General features: G+C 43.3%; 1 protein-coding gene across 1 annotated transcript in view; it reads left to right on the forward strand.

The window, feature by feature from the left end:
• The window catches only part of gli3 (GLI family zinc finger 3), a 101715-nt gene that overhangs the window by 47467 nt on the left and 35227 nt on the right, over positions 1 to 19021 (forward strand). The window contains exon 4 of the mRNA XM_073488370.1: positions 8805 to 8910. Within this exon, the coding sequence (XP_073344471.1) occupies positions 8805 to 8910 (106 nt within the window). The remainder of the gene's footprint in view (positions 1 to 8804; positions 8911 to 19021) is intronic.

Here is a 19021-nt window from a genome sequence, read left to right on the forward strand (position 1 = left end):
AACCTTCACTCCCCTGATCCACACTGGGATACAGGGAGGAAGGGAGGCGGGGAAGAGGAAGAAAAACGGGGCAGAGCTGGGGTTAGATGGTGCTGGGGGCCCCTGGAAGAGCAGTGTGCGTGCTTGGCTCCACTCTGAAGCAAGGCGAGCGTCCGTACGCTGGCGTGCAATTTGTTGAGATCGACTCGGCTTGGTAAATGTCTTGCAGATGCTGCAGTTCCATTAAGATATTTGTGTGACTCGTGGAGAAGGAGGCGGGTAGAAGAGGTAACTGCAAGCCGCTTGGAGCAAAGCCTGCAACTTGATCTTCATCGTTCTGATTGCTGAAATCAGGGTTTCTCACGGCGGATTACTTCATATAGATGTCTTGCAAATGGATACACGTTTCAGGGGATACTCGTCGGTGAAGATGTGAACTTTTTAGATTGAGCTTGGCAGGGGATTGTCCTGTTCTTTCCTCCAAAATGTTGTGGAGTGGAAGTATAAAGTAACAGGAAATGGAATTACTTAAGTAAAGAACAAGTACCTCAAAATAGTACTTAACTATAGTACTTGAATAAAAGTATTGAGTTACATTCCATCACTGACAGATAATGTGATATATTATTTATATTACTTGAGTAAAAGCATGTAATCTGCAAAGTCACTAGAAGCTTAAAGACTTCAAAGTACAATATTTCCTCCGATGTATTGGAGTGGAAGCACCAATACATTTCAACCTAAGTGCAGTACTTGAGTGAATATACTTAGTTACATTCCATCACTGATAGGTAGCATGTAGTCTGCAAAGTAACTAGTAACTAAAGTGGACAAGGCAAAGAAGTGAACTAAAAAGTACAGTGTTTTCTAACAAAATGTACTAGAGTGAAAGTAAAAAGTAGTAGAAAATGGAAATACTTAAGTACAAGTATTTGTATTAGTTCAAGGTAAGTACAAGGTGCACTAAATGCACTGTTGTTAAGTAAAACTGTACCGAGCTCTGGGAAATTGCGATTGGCAACTTTTATTCCCAAGAACTTTTCGACTAAGTAAAAGGTTCCTTCAGCCTGCGTTCTGCGTTCTAAAGACCAGCGAACATCAGGCATTTTTATCAGATTGCCGATGAAATAAAAGAATTTAAAAATCCACTGCTTTGGCTTTAATTGCAGCGTGCAATCTGCAAAGGAACAACCAACTGAAGTTATCAAATAAATGTAGCGAGTAAAAAGCACAATATTTCCCTCCAAAATGAAGGAGAGTGGAAGAATAAAGTAGTCGAAAATGGAAATACTTCAAGTACCTCAAAATTGTACTTAAGAACGTAATGTTCTATTCATGCTACAATATTCATGTGAAAATAAGAACATAAACAAGAATACAGAATGAAAACACAGCAGTGAAGTGATGCTACAAAGAGCTGTCATTATAAATGTGCAAAATGAAGGTAGTTCGACTGTAAGGGGAACAGCAGTACAGGTGCTGCAAAACTAAGGTGATTAAAAAGTAATAACGGTGCAAGGATAATCTTAACGTTGGATGATACAAAGTAAAATGCAAATTTAAGTCAACTATATAAACAAATACAAAAGCAGATTGTGCCTGAGGCGAACATCGTCAGTAACTGACAGTCCGTCGAGGTGATAAAAAGATAAAAACCTACAGAGAAATACATCGACAGTAAACAAATGCAGATCGTGCGTACGGCAAAGCCAGCAACTGACACACGCGTGATGTACGAGCGTAGCGAAGCCTCGGATCGGATGAAATATTATCCTGTGCGCAACTTTGTAAATATTGGCTGACTCGAGCGTTAAGCGCCAGAGCAAATATGCAAAGACTTGTAGGATCATAAAGAGAAAGGATGGGCATTGACCGACTTGTTCAGTCTAGACAAACAAATTACTCCTGACAGCGAGTAGCGCAGGAATGCATACTTGAACAGACAGCGTGACGTTTCTCTTTTCAGCGCTCACTTTCTCCTCTCTGTTCTGTTTTTCTCCTCCACCATGTTAATTACATTTACCCACAGAGAGACTGTTTGTGTTTAAGGGTGTGAGAGCAATTGAGCAAGAGAGACGAGGAGGGGGGGGGGGGAAGAGGAGAACACAGCGGAAGAGAGAAAAAAATATTGATTTACAGAGGAAGGGCAGAGTGTGATCTGCCAGCCGCACGTATATGATGAATGGCAGAGAGATTGGCAAGGCAACACTTAGCATTCTTCTGTTATTTAACCTCTCCCTCTGCTTCGCTTTCTTCTCCCGCTTTCTTACTGTTGCTCTCTGCCGAATAAAGGCTTCCTCTGTTCTAGTGCCCAAGCATCGCATACAGCAAGAACATTAGGCTAATTTATACAGCGGTAATTAGGCCATTAGACCTGAAACAATCTGGGACCCATAATTAAGCAAAGCGCTCCAAAAGTCAACAGCAACTCCCATTGAGCTTAGCTAAACAGTCTCCGAAAGTGTTATTTACATGTCCAAACAGCTTGAGGTCTCGGTGTAAGCAAACATGACGAGAGACGGGGCGTGAAGGGGATTGATCAGAGGGGAGAATTCGCCTTCGAGTAAGAGCCGGCTCCCGAACTGCCTCCGCCGATATCTGCATGGGACTTCTCCGTCTTCTTCTCCTGCCAGACAGATGATCGTACGGAGGCTCAGTGTCGCATTCATGATGGAAATTATACTCACATCTGTTAGCTGTGTTTACTAAGAGAAGAATTCCCTCAGATACCCTCAAGCGAGTTGTTTTTAATGAAGTGTTATTAATCTTATTTTATTTCATGATGATGAACTGATCGACTTCTTCTCCTATGATTGTTTAACTTAAGCACAAAATCCTTTACTTTACCGTGCTCTGATTCTTTACCCCTGATATCCAAACCCTATATGTCTTAGGAAAACAAAATGCTATGCTAAATGCTGCAGCCTAGCCTAATTGTGACTGGCCTCAGTGCAAATATTTTTCTTAGCCCCCCCCCCCCTCCTCTCCTCTCCTCTCCTGGCCCCAAACACAAGCGTCTCACTTGTGCACACACATGTACAGACACAGTCAACCACCCCACACAATTAAAAACGGGAGGCTCACCATGCAACTCCCATCCTGCAAACCCAGTGAGAACCTGCAATGCATAGGCAGCGAAACACAAGTCAACTAGCTTTTATAATAACATTTCATATATGATGGAGAAGTGTTTATTTACCCTTGACAATAATAGCCTGACTTGTGTTTTTAATGTTAGATGGGATAAAAACCTGTTGCTGCTGCTGCTTCGTTGTCACTCAAACAAAAAAAAAAGGGGTTTCCTTACTTTCATCCAAAAGGGGGAAAAAGCGCCACCAAAATCCTTCCTGTGGTCAAAAATATATTACATGCATAGTGATAAGAACGTTAAGAGGGTTTAGCGTTACTATTTTCAGTTTGAGGTTTTGAGCCCTCACAAGATGATTACCAGAATAGAAAAAGGAAGCAATTAATAAAATATTTGTTTTTTTGTAAGTTCCTGTTTCGTCGGCCTATTAAGATTATTCACATGAAACAATACTAAAATGGTACGCAGTAGAGTGCATACCTCCGCCAAGGCCCAGGAGCCGCCTTTTGTACTCCCTCACAGATACCAGCCGCCTGAGTATGCCGGGGTTTTTTTTGCATCAACATTCATGCATTAAACCCTGAGAAATTAACAAAAATGTCGGAAAAAACGTCACGTTCATGGGTCTGTCCCTTTATTCAGATCCACACCAAAAGTTAATGGGCTCTATTCTGGGCTTAGATCCACCCTCCATCCAAGTTTGGTAGAAATCCATCCATTAGTTTTTGTGTAATCCTGCTGACAAACCAACAACCAACCAAACGGACATGGGCATTTATACGCAAAGTGTGCTGATGTTGATTTTAAAGGGTCACTTTGTAACAAAGCCCACTACTACTGCAAGAATCTCACTGTACCATCTTTAGGAGTAGGTTAAAAAAACAGAATACACCCAGAACTGAATTTGTTTTCCTTTTTTTTGCACCTTTAACTCATGTACATGTGTTTGTATTCTCTCACGTAACGACATGCGCTTGCAAACACTACGGGCAGACAAAGTCTGACGCATCTTTCACGCACTCTTTCGAAGTGTTGCAGAGTTATGGTGTAACTGCGGGCCGCGCTGCAGACGAGCGTGCCGGAGCAGTGAGATCATGAGCGGGGAGAGAGGTGGCATAATGAAATCTGGCAGTCACAGCCGCGGCACAGGCTTCATATGTTCCACATTAGCAATTCACAAACCTCTGGAGCAGGCCCCAGCAGCCCTTTTCTCACTCCGCCTTAGTCGCTTATGACAATCTGTCAGTGGCTCTTTGTGCTCCTGCAGCGGAGCGTCGATGAGAAGTGCAGTGTTTATGGAGGAGCGTATGCGTCCTCGGCTGCGGGTGACACTCTGTTAGAGCAGAGTCGGTGAACCCTCGCCAGAGGAGAGGAGGAGCCCAGGTCTAGCAGTCAAGACAATAAACTCACAATGCTGAGTTGACAACAAAAGAGGGAGAATAGAAATTGTTTGTGTATTATCAAAACCCAAATCAGAATTGTGAGTGACAGCACAGATTCTCCTAAAGTATCACATCACATTCGTTCCAAAGCACAGATGAAGAAGATCCTTTGTGGTAAAAACTTCCATTATGAGAGGAGATTAACCAATAAGGATATTGAAAATGATGTGCTTTAGGCTTTATCCTCCCCTTGTCCTCCCCCTTCTTTTGAAATGATTCAAGTGTCCAATAAAGGACAAGGCAATTACCATCCTCTTCTTTAATGAAGGGGAAGCTGGCTTTTGGTCCTGAGCACGGTGTGTTTGTGTTGAATTAGAATTAATGAGCCTGGTCAAAGTTTGCCTCTAATTGCCCTTTCATTAAGACCCATTTGTAATCACGTCTTAATGACTTCCATCCCGTCTCCTAAAAGAATTAAAAAAGGGGAAAATTCAAACCAAAAAATGAATACTGCTGCTCTGGGGTCGTTAAAAATGTTTTGAGAGGAGTTCTGAAGAGCTGATGAACGAGTCGTCCTTATTTCAAAAGATGGGATCTCAAAAAAGTTTCTGGATTGGTTGAGATGACTTTCACTGTGCTGCGAAAGCAGTGGTTTTGCCGTATGCAACCGGGGGACGAAACCGTCGTGATTACACTTTCCTGAGGAATGCTCGAGCTGCTGTGGTGTGTGGCCGCAGTGGGAAGGTAAAAAACGGTGACGCGTGTGTTGGCTTCCTATGTGCCTTCCAGCTGTATTCTGTATTAAAACGACGAGAAATACCCCTGAATATCCAGAAGAGCAGGGGCAATTTAGTCCCGGAGTAAACAGTAAGGAGTCCCTGCAGGAAACGCTGGAGATGGATTGCAGGATGGAGTCTCTCCCCCTCTCTCATTTGCCCTCTGTTCTTTGCGACTGTATACATTCCCTCCAGTGACACGGGGGCTGTTTGCCTTGCTAATGGAGAGCCGCGCTGGCGTAAAAGAGGTGGCAGGCTCTATTTAGATAGGGCCATGGTAAAGTAAACTTCTGAGTTGGATTTAAATAAACCTCGGAGGAACGGCTTGCCATGCGGCAGAGTCGTGGGCCACAAAGAGAGGAGGAAGGAGGAGGAGGAGGAGGAGGAGGAGGAGAGTAAAGGGTCCAGTGAGTGAGAAGCTCCAGAGACATAAACATAAGGGGGGATCTGGGTAATTCAATGAGGATGTGGGAATGTAGGTGGGTGTTGCGGAGGGGTGGGGTCTTTAAAAATGATTTCACAGCTTGTAATCTCAGCAGTCGTTGCCCAACAGGACAGAGGTTAGTTTACAGTTCCTGCGATGTGGGCAGGAATCAGCAAGATTAGAGAACATGAAGCCTTACTCCCATCGAGCCAGAACACGGTAAAACCTGAAGGTTCATTTCCGACTCTGACAGCCAAGGGCCGACAGCCTCGGAGTGGAGCTGCGGAGAGTAAACAAAGCAGATCCTGCCCTTGTCTGGCCCATCCCTCCAATCCCAGCATCCCCTCATCCCTCCCTCCCTCAGCAGCTCTGGAATCAACCGAGGTGAGCCGAGCCAAAACTGAGTCATCAGGAGGAAACTAGCAAACAGACAGAGAGTGAGCGGTCAGATACTTGCCAGAGCTGTACGGAGGAGGCTTTTACCACTTATCTCTGCTCTTGTGAAAACAGGATGAAAAGCCTCGTTTGGTTTTCCAGAAGTTTGCCTAAGTTTTCTTTTTATTTGTTGAGAACATTAAGCCGACCGTAATGTGCTGTAATATCGCTCTGAGTGATATTTCAGGGTGCGTTTGGGAACGTTAATGATCAACCAGAAGTTATTAGAACCAATTAGAGAACTTTATTGGTACTTAATGTAATCATGTCCCAATTTGGACTTACTTTTGGACTTTGTTTGTGCATACTTCACCCAAAGAGCCGATCAACCCCCGAGGACTTTTTACCTACTGAACAATAACTTTCTCCTCACTCATCGTGACAGCTACAAGACCTCAAATAATGTGCTCACACCTGTAACTCTGACGCTAACATAGTGTCAAGGCAGTTTGTGAAATTGACAGGATTCCAGTACAAAGAAAGTCATTTTTAAATCACGTTTGAGACTCTGAGTCGGAGTCAAGAAGGAGGCTGAAGTGGATGGTGGGCCTCCAAAGTCTAGGACTGTCACATCTGAATCAGGGTTGCATCCAGTCTGTGGTTATGTTTAGGCAACAAAAACATTTTGATGAGGGTTAGGAAAAGATATTTTCAGTTTGTTAAACAGTCACACAATTTAGTCTATAGGATTCACATTGGTTAAGGTAGGGAAAGATCATAATTTCAGTTACATGGGTCAGGGTTAGGGGTTGGATAAGCATCGGTATTTGACAACCTGAGAATGAGACTCAACAATCAGCTGTCCTCCCTACCTTTAACTGTAAGCAAGGGATGTCATCCAGGAACAGCTGCCTTTCTGAGGCATCAGTGCAGATAAATAAGGTTGCAACTGTTGCAGGGATGTCGGCCTCTTCGCTGCAGGTGTGCGCGTCTATTCAGAAAGCAATAGAGTGTGGTGTCAGTGTTTAAGACTTAAAGGGGCACTCCACTAATTTAACATGTCCAGGTCAATTTTCTTGTCACGGTGAGTTCTATGTAGCCGCGGGAGAGCTTTCCAAAGTCTCAGAAAATTGGTTTAGCTTAGTCAATCGAAAGAAAAAAACATCAGCAACTATTTTGCTAATCGATTAATTATTTTAGTAATTTTTCAAGCAATATTGTCAAACATGTGTTGGTTCCAGCTTATTAGATGTGATGATTTGCTGTGTTTCTTTGGCATTTATGATAGTTAAATAAGGAGGTTTTGGGTTACGGACTGCTGGTTGGACAAAAGAAGCAATTCGGAGACTTTGGCGAGCATTTTTCACCATTTATCAACATTTTAAAGATTACTCCTTCACAGAATTAATTGTTACTTGCAGCCTTACAAATTCCTTCACTGGGATATTTCGGCTTCAGCTGGGAAACCCATGTTAGGGACTTAAAAATCAGGAAATCTTGGCCTCTCCTGCTTCTGTTTCTAATCTGTCCCCAAACTTTATCAAAGTGCAGCACTAAATCCCTCTAGTACCTCTTTAAGACTTTCATTCTAATGCTGCAGGATTACAAACAACGCCGAACTGATCCCCTCTTAACTGTTGCTGTGTTGGGCCTATAAGCTGGCCCTGATCATCCCAATGAATGAATGAGTGATGAGGTAAGCAGACCTGAGAGGTGCTGGGGGATCAACACCTGCTGCGTTGCTCAGCGTTTTGGCTCACACCAGCACTTGTAGAGCTGTCGGGCACCCCACCGTTTGGCCATCTGCCCCATTGGCACACACTCGCAAATGTTTACAAGCAACAAAAAACACATAGCTAGCAGCCTCAGAGGCCTGCTGCGCGAAGGTATGCAGATGTTGACACATGCTTTCGCCTCGGGGTGCTGATCCACGACTTGGCAGTGGGCTCAGTAACAGTCAATAAAGTGACATGTGTTCTGAAAATGAGATGTGTTCATGTGAGAGAAACAGTTGTGTGTGCGTCTTTCTGTGCAAGTTTTAACCCATTTCGGTTTCAAAACTCGACTCTCAGACGGGCAGCGTGCAACCAAATTCGCACTCACTCGCGCGGTTTTGCTCGTTGCAACTCGTCCAACGATGGATGCACGGTTGCGACACAAAATTCCAGCTTTAGTTTTAAAGATTATGGTGCAGAGTGCAGTTAAGGTTAGAAGATGAGTGCATAAATATGTGAATCCAGTCTGGTGGCAGCGCAACAGTTTCAATTTCAGGGGTAAAAATAGAGAAAGGCTTGGAAGCTCATATTATGCAAATGTTTTAATGTTTTATCTGGAGGGGGAAAAAAAAAAAAGAAGAAGAAGCCTCCCGATTCTCCTCTGGCAGTTGTGACAAAACACTGAAACGGAAAGGGATGTTTTTGTTCTCGTTTTTGTACATTTCATTGGTCGCACTTAAACGTTATCCTTTGTACAAAAACCATATTGTGCTCGGTGCCATTTGGCTGCTTTTCTTACAGTTATTTATCTCTGTTTATTTTGAGTTGTATCAGCCTTGAGACATTTACAAAAGACTTCCTCAGCGAACATTTTGGAGCGGTGCCGCTTTTAGTTCAGTGGATTTAATGAGGTCTAATTTGGGTGGGTCTGCTGAAAGATAGCCATCAACCACTGCCTTTCATTATAGCCGCTATTTAGATTAGCCGAGGAGGGAATGAATTCACATGACAATAGTTTTAAGAGGAGTCTTACAAACTGTATTTCTTTTCTCTTTTCTCTTCCAGCTGCACCACAGTTCTTCCCCACCTTCCATCCTCCTGTGCCGATCGACGACAGACATACCCAGGGACGCTACATCTACGAGCCTTCCCCTGTGCCCCCTCTTCACGTGTAAGTCCCTCAAATTGTTCGCACACCGAAAATACCGCCGATCACACCTGAGAACCCATTTCCGGTGATACGGATCAAGCTCCCGAACTTCCTTCCGCCTGTGGGCGTGGAGCATCCTCCTCGTGGGTGCCGGGCGCCTCTCTTTGCCTCTCAGGATCAAAGGCCACGGCCCTGTACGTGCGCAACATGATCCGCATGTCAGAGACACGCAAATGAACATGTGTCAGAGACATGGAAATGAGAGCGGGGCGAAGGGAAGCCTGGAAGCGTGCGGTTCTCATAAGAGCAGTGATCAAGCCTTGTCAAGAGAAGGAAGCAATTCCTCTGTCGACATCTCTGACAGACACAGATGAGCTCCTGACACGCCAACTGTATACAACTAACCGTCATGCCTCATCCAATCACGTGCACGCGCAGGCTATCAAACATGAAGTACCGTAAAAACATGGTGTCATGCCTCGTAAGAGAGTATTTATAAGCAAAGGAAGTCTTATAGTCTCCTATTTCCCTCGAGTGCTTCTGACGGCGTTGGCCAGGTCAGCAGAGAACTTCAAAGCATTCCCTCCGCTCACTCACTTCCATACACTCGTGCACAAATTACCGCTTTTCCTCACTTTTAGACCCTCTTTCTGTCTCTTTTCCTCCCTCCATCATTTGTATTCTCGGCGTCCAAACAGTGAGCACCACAAGGAGACGCTTCATCGTCCTTGCGGCGCTTGTTTCCTACCCGCAGACACGAAGGAAGCGATCACAGCGCGACGAGGACAAATTGGATGGGGCAGCTACTTGGGCCGCATTATGTTTGATATTCTTCATCATTATCAACTCCCCCCTTCTCCTCCTCAGGAGTCATATCTCTCCCTTGCTGATGTGCCACTAAGCGTAATGAATTTTTTATGTCCCCCCCCTCTCTCTCCTCCGCCCCACCACCTCCGGCCCACCCTACCTCTCAACCCCTCATCTCCTGCAGCAGAGGAAAAAAAAAAAAAGGAGGTGGCGGGGGGGAGTAGAGGCGAGGAAATAAAAAAAAGGGAGGTGATTGATGCCCCGTGTCACTGCAAACAAAATGGCAAATATAATTTAGCATTTAGCTTATGCGGAGATAATGGGGCGAACACGCGCCGGCAACACAGGCGCGAACAAACAGCCTGGCTTGTTATCCGTCAGGAGTGCTTTGGTACGATCGGGAGCGCAGGTTAGAGAGGGGGAGGGAGGGGGAGGAAGGAAACGAGGAGGAGGGGGTGGAGGGACAACACGGAGCCAGGGAATTGAATTAAGGGGGAGAAGTTACGCCGGTGTCTTCAGTCACTCCGTCCGGACAGGAGTTATCTGCGCGCTTGGGTTGCTGTCACCGGAGACACGGCCGCGCTGTGCCATGCTACTTATGGCCTATTTATCCAAGCCATTAAGCATAGAGCTGTTTAATATGACACGCTACGCTGAGGGAAACTATTTGTCATTATTATAAGACAGCTGTTTAGTGGCCAGCCTTATGTAAATCAAGTCTGTAAACTCGCTGTCGCGCACGTTATCTGTGGGTTTCGTGCAGAAATAAAAGGAAGCAAACCATATTGGCTGCTTGATTAAAAAAGCAGCCCTGAATTCCTCAGTGAGAAGAAGCTCTCATCAGTTCCAACCACCTGATGGCAAATTAGAGTTAATTACACCTCCGTCTTTGTGCAAGTTTTAGCCGTGGTCCAACTTTAAAACCGAAAACCTCTCTGTGGATTTTAAAAGTGATGCATTCTGCTCTGTAACGTTGCTTGTAGCCAGCCCGAGCAAATAGAGGCAGTCAACGTATAGCTGTCGCTTCAGGGAAATGGAAGGAGGCGGCTTATGGAGAAATATTGAATTGTTTTAAGACAAGTTCTCCTCGGTGAGCAGAATTAATCGTTATTAGCCCTCTCAAAGATATGCCTAAGTACACAGGGACTATTATTGCAGTACTTCCCCATGCAGCCTCTCATTACGGCCTGTAATTACAGTTGGGTTGGCCCTGCGGCAGTTCCATCAATCCAGCCAGCTTCCCCCCGCCGCCACGCACACAAGCCAGTCACCATTGGGCATCCATGGCCGGAGAAAAACACCGCAAAGCAGCTTGTTTCCTCCCTGCCACAATGACACATCCACCATCTGTAAATGAACAGAATCATATCCTATTACCGCGACGGGCCTAATTGAAACATGTTTATTTATGGCCCCCGTTCTCAGACGACGACGAGGCGCGGGTGTTAGCAGCGCGGCTAACGGGCTCCACCGATATGAGGCGGTAGAATTAAATTAAAAGCTCATAAAATGAAATATGCTCTGTATTAGCTGTTTGACACTTAATTTGCCTTCAAATGAGCAGAGGAAATCACAAATTAACTGTCCTTTGTTTTTTTCCCTCTCTACCTCACCTCCCCTATTAGGCAAGGGAGAGCGCAATTACAGACAGAGGCTAATCGTTTAGTTTATGAATTCTTGTGGGGAAGGTACCAATGTGCCATTCAATATTAAAGCCGCAGGGTCAGGAGGAGGGGTGGGGGTGCCTTCTTGTGGGTGCCTGCTTTGCAGAGGAGCTTGTATATTCACATAAAGGAGCAGAACAAGTTTCAGCAGCTCCAGCTTGACATTAAACCAACTAACAACAAGTCTTTTCTGATCCAAGACCAGCAAAAGTTAATGTTTTTTCTTCTGCATGTCCCTGGTCTGCAAACTGCTGACCTCCAATAAGCCAAAGAGCCCTTCCCACTCCAGAGAAGATGCTTCCTGCTTAAATAAACACATTGATCGGTGAAGAGCCGGCTCTCCATGGGAGCTCTGGTCCCCTCTGCCACCGCCATTGTGCTGGACTGGCTTAATGGGAGTTAGGGTGGGAGGCCGGGGCCGAGAGAAGAGACCGTTCCTTTCATTCCAGCTTTATTGCCCGACCACGGTACACAGCAAAACAAAACAGGCCTCTCATGCGGCTCAGCGCCGGCCCTCGGTCACCCGGAGACCGCTCGGGACAAACAGAGGTATTCGTCACAAGTCAATTATCAGCGTCGTAGTTTACTCTGGAGTCCTGGGCCCTCGTGCTGTGAATGGGGCCACTAAAACAACAAAACATGCTTATGGGATAAGCAATTGACTTGCGTGGTTACCGTGTGTGGATTTAGGGAAGAATTGGGAGTCAATTTAGGAGTTTATAAAGTTGTAAAGCAAAAAAGATTGACTTTTTTGGTCTCATTTGATTTGATTGTGGATTTGTGATAAAGTATTTGTACTAAAATATAGAAGATCTCATGGTTGGGAGTATAGATTTTTTGTTTAAGCATCTGAATGTATTGAGGGATAAGGTTAGAGTTAGTTTAATTATCAAAAACTGGGTTAAAATGACCATTTAAATGATCTTGAGAGGTAAAATAAAACATTCTTCACTCTCTACTCTCCAACAAACAAACAATTTTATATACTGTGTATTGTTTTCTGTTCTGAGAGCATTTGATTCAAAGTCTGCTGTTTTATAACTCCACTAAACATCTTTTAATGGACAGCGATGTGAAACTCACAAGATGCCAAAAGAAAGTTTGATTTTAAGAAAAGAAAACTTCTCAGTGGGACTCATGAATAAAGTCATGGGCTGTATTTTCTGTCAGCGTGGAGGTAGAGTTGCAGGTGGCGGGCTGCGTTTCCACGTTCCCAGCCCGTGTGGTTATTTCATTCAGCAGTGTGTTTATTCAGCTGCGGGCTGACTGGAAGGTATTCTGGAGGTAAACCAGGGGAGATCTGACCGCGACACGTCTCTGTCATCATTGCAGCTCTGAAACGACGATACAGGAAGGAGTTAATTGACTTAAGGGCTGCGTGAGCTGTTGCTTCAGAAGCCTCATCTCATGTAAAAAATTGCAGCGAATCACCTTGTTAACCTCCGAATTGTGATTTTCTGTAGGCACCTGAGATTCTCGCCAATTTCACACCGTTTCCACATCTCGCACGCTTCCCCCTCGCTGTCCTCTGCCTTTGGCGGAGAGAGTTTTTTTTCTTCTTTTTTTCTTTTTTTTTTTAGAGATGTGTGCCGTGTTGTTTTTGTTATTTACATAAACTGTTGTCAGAGCGCCCAATCTGGGCATAGAGGAGCGGCGCGTTGCTTAGCATAAAGACCACGGTCTTATCTCAACACCTCCTTCCAGATGGGACGAGGCACAGCATTGCAATGCACAAACACGCACACGCACAAGTGTAGTCGCACACACACACGCATCATGCAAAACAATGGAAAGACAAAAGGGTCTAGTGGAGGTTTTGCAAAAGCTGGAGGAGAGTGTGCAGCTTCTTCACTCGCTTTTCATGATGTGATCTGACTTTACTGTGTCGAGAACAGCTGATATTTCAGTCTGAGGCCAGGCTTCTGCATCATTTTTACCATTTATTCTACCAGTGTGACACAGGAGCTGGAATCAAGGAATCAGGCTTCTTACTTGAATATTTGGAAAATGTAAAATTTTTAATCGTTATATTATATGCTTGATTTTCAACATGAGTCACTGAGGGTCACTTTCTCATACAGTTACTAATTACCTCTTAAGAAATGTAGCCAGTAACGTAATCTAAGTATCACAATATTAAAGTAATGTAACTTGATGACTCCCCATTGCTTTTGGATTACTTCCATACCAAGCATATGCAAATAAAGACGAGAGAAAAGTAATATACATAAGAAGAGTTTGATTTACTCTTACTAACGAGTGTGTCAGAATACACTCTCATGACCAGAGTGATGTTTTATGAGACTCACCTACCTTTTTTTTTTGTATCCTAATTATGTAATCAGATTACATGTATTCTGTATCACCCCAAGCCTAATCCAGGTTTCATACAAAGTCTTAAACGTTTGGAAAAGGCTTAATTTTGTTTTTCAATTCAGATATACTCCTTAAAAATGCTTGATTTTTCATGTAAATGAAAAATCTTTAAATATTTGAAACGACACCGTCCCTCCATCATATTTATTTCTTGTTTCCTGGTGTCAAAATGAGCAAGAATTAAAATAATCATGATTGAGACATACAATCAAGTTAATATGAACAGCTGGTAGAATTAACATTATCTGCTGTGTGTATCAGGAATCTTGTAAACTTGTATTGCATTTATAACAATTTAGATGTGATATAAAGGCTTCAAGAGTCTGGAAATTGTCAGTTTAGGTACCTTGAGAGTGCTTGAAAAGTGCTTGATACGAAGCTGTACTAACCCTGTGTATATTTTCTGCAACACGACCGTTATTTGCAGCATTTTTTCCGATTCTTTGTAGTAAAAACGAACAAAAATCACAGCCAGCTTGATGCTTTGCTTCAAATATTTGCATTTGAATATGGTCTAGACTAAACCAGAATGTGAAGTGGAGCCATAAATTACATAAAGAATTGATGATTATTTCATAATCTCATCTGATAATTTCTGTCCAGATATGGCTGCTGTCAGGCAGAGAGACGTAGGCCACTTTTTCATCCTCCTCTCTGACTGTCCAAAACCCATTCTGTGTGACTTCATAGGTCACCCCTTCTCCGGTGCAGTCACTGGTTTCCCCCTCCTCCCCCTCCGTCTCTCACCCCACCTCTCTTTAATACTTCCTCTATGGAGTAAGTCAGGGGGACAGGCGGTCACGCAGTAGCTGGCTTCATGATTAATGGTGTTTATTCTTGACAGAAGGCTCCTTTATTTATCTGCATTGCAGTTTCACTGATACTATCAGTCACCTGAATGAAAAATATTCAGTCATACCAATTTTGCAGTATAATTGAGTAGAGTCACTTCCTTTCAGTTTTTTTTTTTCTTCTTTTTTTTCCTCCCCCCTCGCCTCTCCTCTCCCACTCTATCTGGCAGCCTTATCATCGCCACAGTAATTTTCGCGCTGCGTTGTTTGATATGGAGAGGCTGGCTTTAGCCGCATTTGACATAAAGCCTCTTCAATTTTCACTGGAGAAAAAAAAAAAAACGGGAAGAAAGAAAGAAAGTTGTGCACCACTCTGTGAAAATGTGCGAAAAGGGGAAAGTATCTCTCTCCCCCCCCTCTTCTTCTTCTTCTTCTTTTTTTTTTCTGAGGCAATTTCAGGATTTAGAGAGAAAGGAGATAAATGCCTAAGCAGAAATGTGGGCAGATTGAAGTTACAGTATATCTATTTTTTTTGTAATACACCCTAAATGGCCAGTGTAGTCTTTTTTTTTTTTTTTCTATTCAGGGCCGTGCTATTTTTGAAGGCACCTGCGTATTTTGAGAGCGATGGATCCAGCAGGTTGGAGGGGGAGGAGAAAAAAAAAAAGAGTTTGGCAGAGCAGATATTTGACAAGGCCTGTAAAGGTTTTAGGGTTGAGTCATTACCCGTGGAGATCTGTTAAGACATGCTCCAAAACTCTACTTACCAGGCTAGGATTACCTGCGCTGAAGCTGCTCCTGCTGCTGCTGCGTGTATATTTATATTTGTCCCCTTAATATCACGTGCGTTTTTAATGTTTTAATGCTTTTTTCCTAAATGGTTTATGAGTGATTTAATATGTCTTAACGGCAGAAAGAATTCCTTTGCGTCACACTTTAATTCATGCTAATCAAATCAAATATTTCCTCCACATTGTCTCCACTGTTAGCCCTCGCCTGAATTTAATTTTAGGCTCCATTATAAATGTCTCAGGAAAAAAAAAAGAAAAAGGTACACTTCTGATAAAAGAGGGCTACATTAATCTCTAATACGAGGCCTGTGAATTTGCACATGTAACACATTAGTGGATTTGATTTTCTATACACGAGTCATTTGCCCCCCTCTTCATGTTTGAGATCTCAATTTGTAGCTCTCCCATGGAGCACAATGGAAAACCAGGTCTGAGGGGAAGAGATAACAGGCAGGTGCCAACAGCTCTGCGCTAATGTGTGTGTGTGAGTGTGTGTGTGTGTGTGTGCGCTTGTTCATCCGTGCTTACACACACATTTCAAATTCTTCCCCGTCAGTGTTGTGCGAGCATCACTTTATTTATTTCACTGCATTTTTTTTTTCATTTTCCTCCTCAAATCTGAATCAAGCCAAACTCCATTTAAATAAATATGATTTTTAGTCCTCGCTTACAGTGCTGTTCAAATCTTTCATCTCAGACGTTTAATGATGTATAGTGTGCAAAATAATTGTTTCATCGCAACATTTAAATAATTATAATATGCATGATAAATACAGCTGCAATTAATGATTATGTTAATTGTAAGTTAAAGGTGCACTATGTCATTTTGGGGGAAGAAATCGTCATTCTTTTTTATTTTTCTGCTGAAAAAACAGAATAAACCAACTGGCATTACAGGACAACATAATTTCATACTGATCTACTTCATTTATATCTGCAGGACCGCTCTAAGAAGCCACCGTTCTGGCTTCAGACAGTGTTCTGGGGACCTTGTTGCCCTCTGAGGACAGCTTGTCTGTTTAGTTAAGGAAATGCCGCAAATCAAATAAATATTTCAGTGTGTAATATTACCTTATTCATCCTTATTAATAATGTAAATGTTGCATTTACGAGTTTGCGTTTCTTTTCCAAAACTACGTAGTGCACCTTTAATCTTCCTATTATATTCTCGATTAATTGTTTTGTCTATAAAATGTCAGCTGTGTGTATTCCTATTACAATTTCCCAAAGCTGATGTATTCATAATGGTTTTATTAAATTCGACAGTCAGTCCAGAACACAAAAAGAAAAGGAGGAGGTGGTGGAACCGGACAGTATTTAAAACTTACGCTTGAAAAATGACTGAAACAATTAATAGATTCATTTTATGTCTTTTCATTAAATTTTCTAATCCCGAAATATAATGCACAGCAACACTTATAAAACCAAATGATTGACTCTGGGTTGAATGCTTGGTGCCAAAATGTGTTTGTTTTAAATCAGGGCTGCCCAACGTGGGGCCCGTGAACCACAGCAGGGCCACCATAAGATTTGATTTGGCCCGCCAGATGTTTTTTAAATAAAAGTAGAATTTTGAAAATAAATGTACAATATGAATCTCTGTTCATGCTGTTATCACCAATCCAAGCAGGGCATGGGAGACAACTTGTGCAGGAAGTCAGTCAATTAAGGGAACTTGAAAAGATTCAGAAGAAGAACTTCACCTGTTCTTAAGTAATAAACACGGGACAGAAAACGATTTAGATCAGACTTGGAAAATGGATCACCAGAATCTTTTCTCTTACCATAACAATAAATGCATTTTAATTGTTTAAAAGAAGAGTTTTCTTCTGACTTTTATGTCTACATGTGTACACAAACTCACTGTGAGCCCAGAGAGCGCCTCCCACCCTCACATTCTTCAAACCTTAAGCAACATTTAATTTCTATGATGTATTACATTCATAAAGAGCCCATAAGTAAGAAGCCTTTAGTGGCTTTGGTGGTAACTTGCTTGATGGGTGTGGCGGACTGTCACTTTTATGAGCCGTGCCGCTTCTTAATTGGCTTTGTAAGAGACCCTCCTCTCATTGGCGGCGAGCGATTAGAGAGCGGCAGTGACTGTCAAGATACTAGCAGCACGCCGCCTCACGTGGCTGTCCTGACGTCTGCTTCTCCTCACAGATTTCATAAACAAGCCTTTAAGGAAATATTTCGCTCTTTCTCCTGATGTACAATAATCGAGTTTAGAAAGGATTGAGAGCTTTTTTTTTTTCTTTCCTTTTTTCAGCCTGTGCCCTACAGACGTCATGCTGTAGCAGTGCAGAAATGTGGAATTTCCATTACTCTGATCTCTGGGCTCCAGACCCTGCGATCCCACTCTGGGGGCCAGTTACAGCAAGTAACGAGACCAGGGGAACAGGGTCATAAATCCTCTCCAACTCTCCTCATTTTCCATCCTCCCTCCATCTGTCCCTCCCTTCCTTCCTTCCTTTTCCTCCCTCTCCTTCTTTCTCCTTCGCCTCCATCCCTCCTTCGGTGTTTGATTTACTAAATGCGACGATATGAAATGTTGCCGCGTGTTTAAAAATGCCTAAAGACCACTTACAGCTTTAATGTTGGAGGAAATGAGTCCATCTCCTCCCTTTAAAGCTTCTGCACCTCCTCTCGTGTATCTTCCAAATCTCAGAATGTTTCACTCCTCTTACACTCTCCCGACCAATGAAAATTAATTCATATCACATAAAGCGATTTCCTTTCTCTCAGCCCTTCGTTATCTCCCTTATCAGATGGCGGTGTCCGTTACATCTGATAGAGAATAGTTTCATCTAATAATGTCGTTTGGAGTTTGGAAAACAGAATCCTTCGCTGCTTCTCTCTTCATATTTTTTTTTTTGGAGGAGGAGGGTGTCAGCTCGGGAAGTTTGTCCGGCGGGAGCTGCACAAACAGCTGCAAGATGACCGCAACTGTAAGAATGCAGCAAGCGTTTTATTGCATGTCCATCATTTTTTTTTTTTGGGACACATGCAGTGATTTTAAGGTTTATTTAAAGGGATTAAAATAAAGCTGGGAGACTTGTTCCTGGAGCCAAAGTCAGAGAAAAAGTTTCCTGACGCAGGCTTATTAGGAATTCCCTCCCCATTCATATCAGTTTTGTGTCACTCATGTAGCAGGTTTGTGAAACATCCTCCTCTGGGTATTTAATACAGGACTGTGTTTAAGCCTCCCCAAAGCTTCAGCGAGCCTGAGCTTGGCACCGCCACGCACTCTCAGCCCCCCCTTCATGATTAAATATCAAGGAACTCCACTTGACATTTTATTAGTCCAACAAGATGGATGAAATGGGGAGAATAAAGTAGGCTGTGTCCGTTCACTTCCCCACCAGCACTTGCCTTTCTTCTGTCCAGATTTTCTCCCTCCACAAGAAGTATGTATTAGGAAAACGTGATGGATTTCGGTCTGAAAAGGAGGATTTTCAGCGCTGAGAAGGAAACATATATTTTTGTGTCTTGTACCTGATGCTCCTGTACTCCCCCCTCTGCGTCTCAGCTCTCCCTCCCTCCCTTCCTCCCTCCCTTTCTTTTTCTGTTGTTCTACCTCAGATCTCTGTCTGAAGGATTAACCATCTCCAGCAGTGTGTCTCTGCTGTCTTGTAGCGCTGTGTATTGTTTGTGATTTGCTCGGGCCCATCCGTGCGGCTGCTCATTTCAGCAGCCCAGCGTG

This window comes from Pagrus major, chromosome 19 (assembly GCF_040436345.1).
Source record: "Pagrus major chromosome 19, Pma_NU_1.0".
Classification (NCBI taxonomy): domain Eukaryota; kingdom Metazoa; phylum Chordata; class Actinopteri; order Spariformes; family Sparidae; genus Pagrus; species Pagrus major.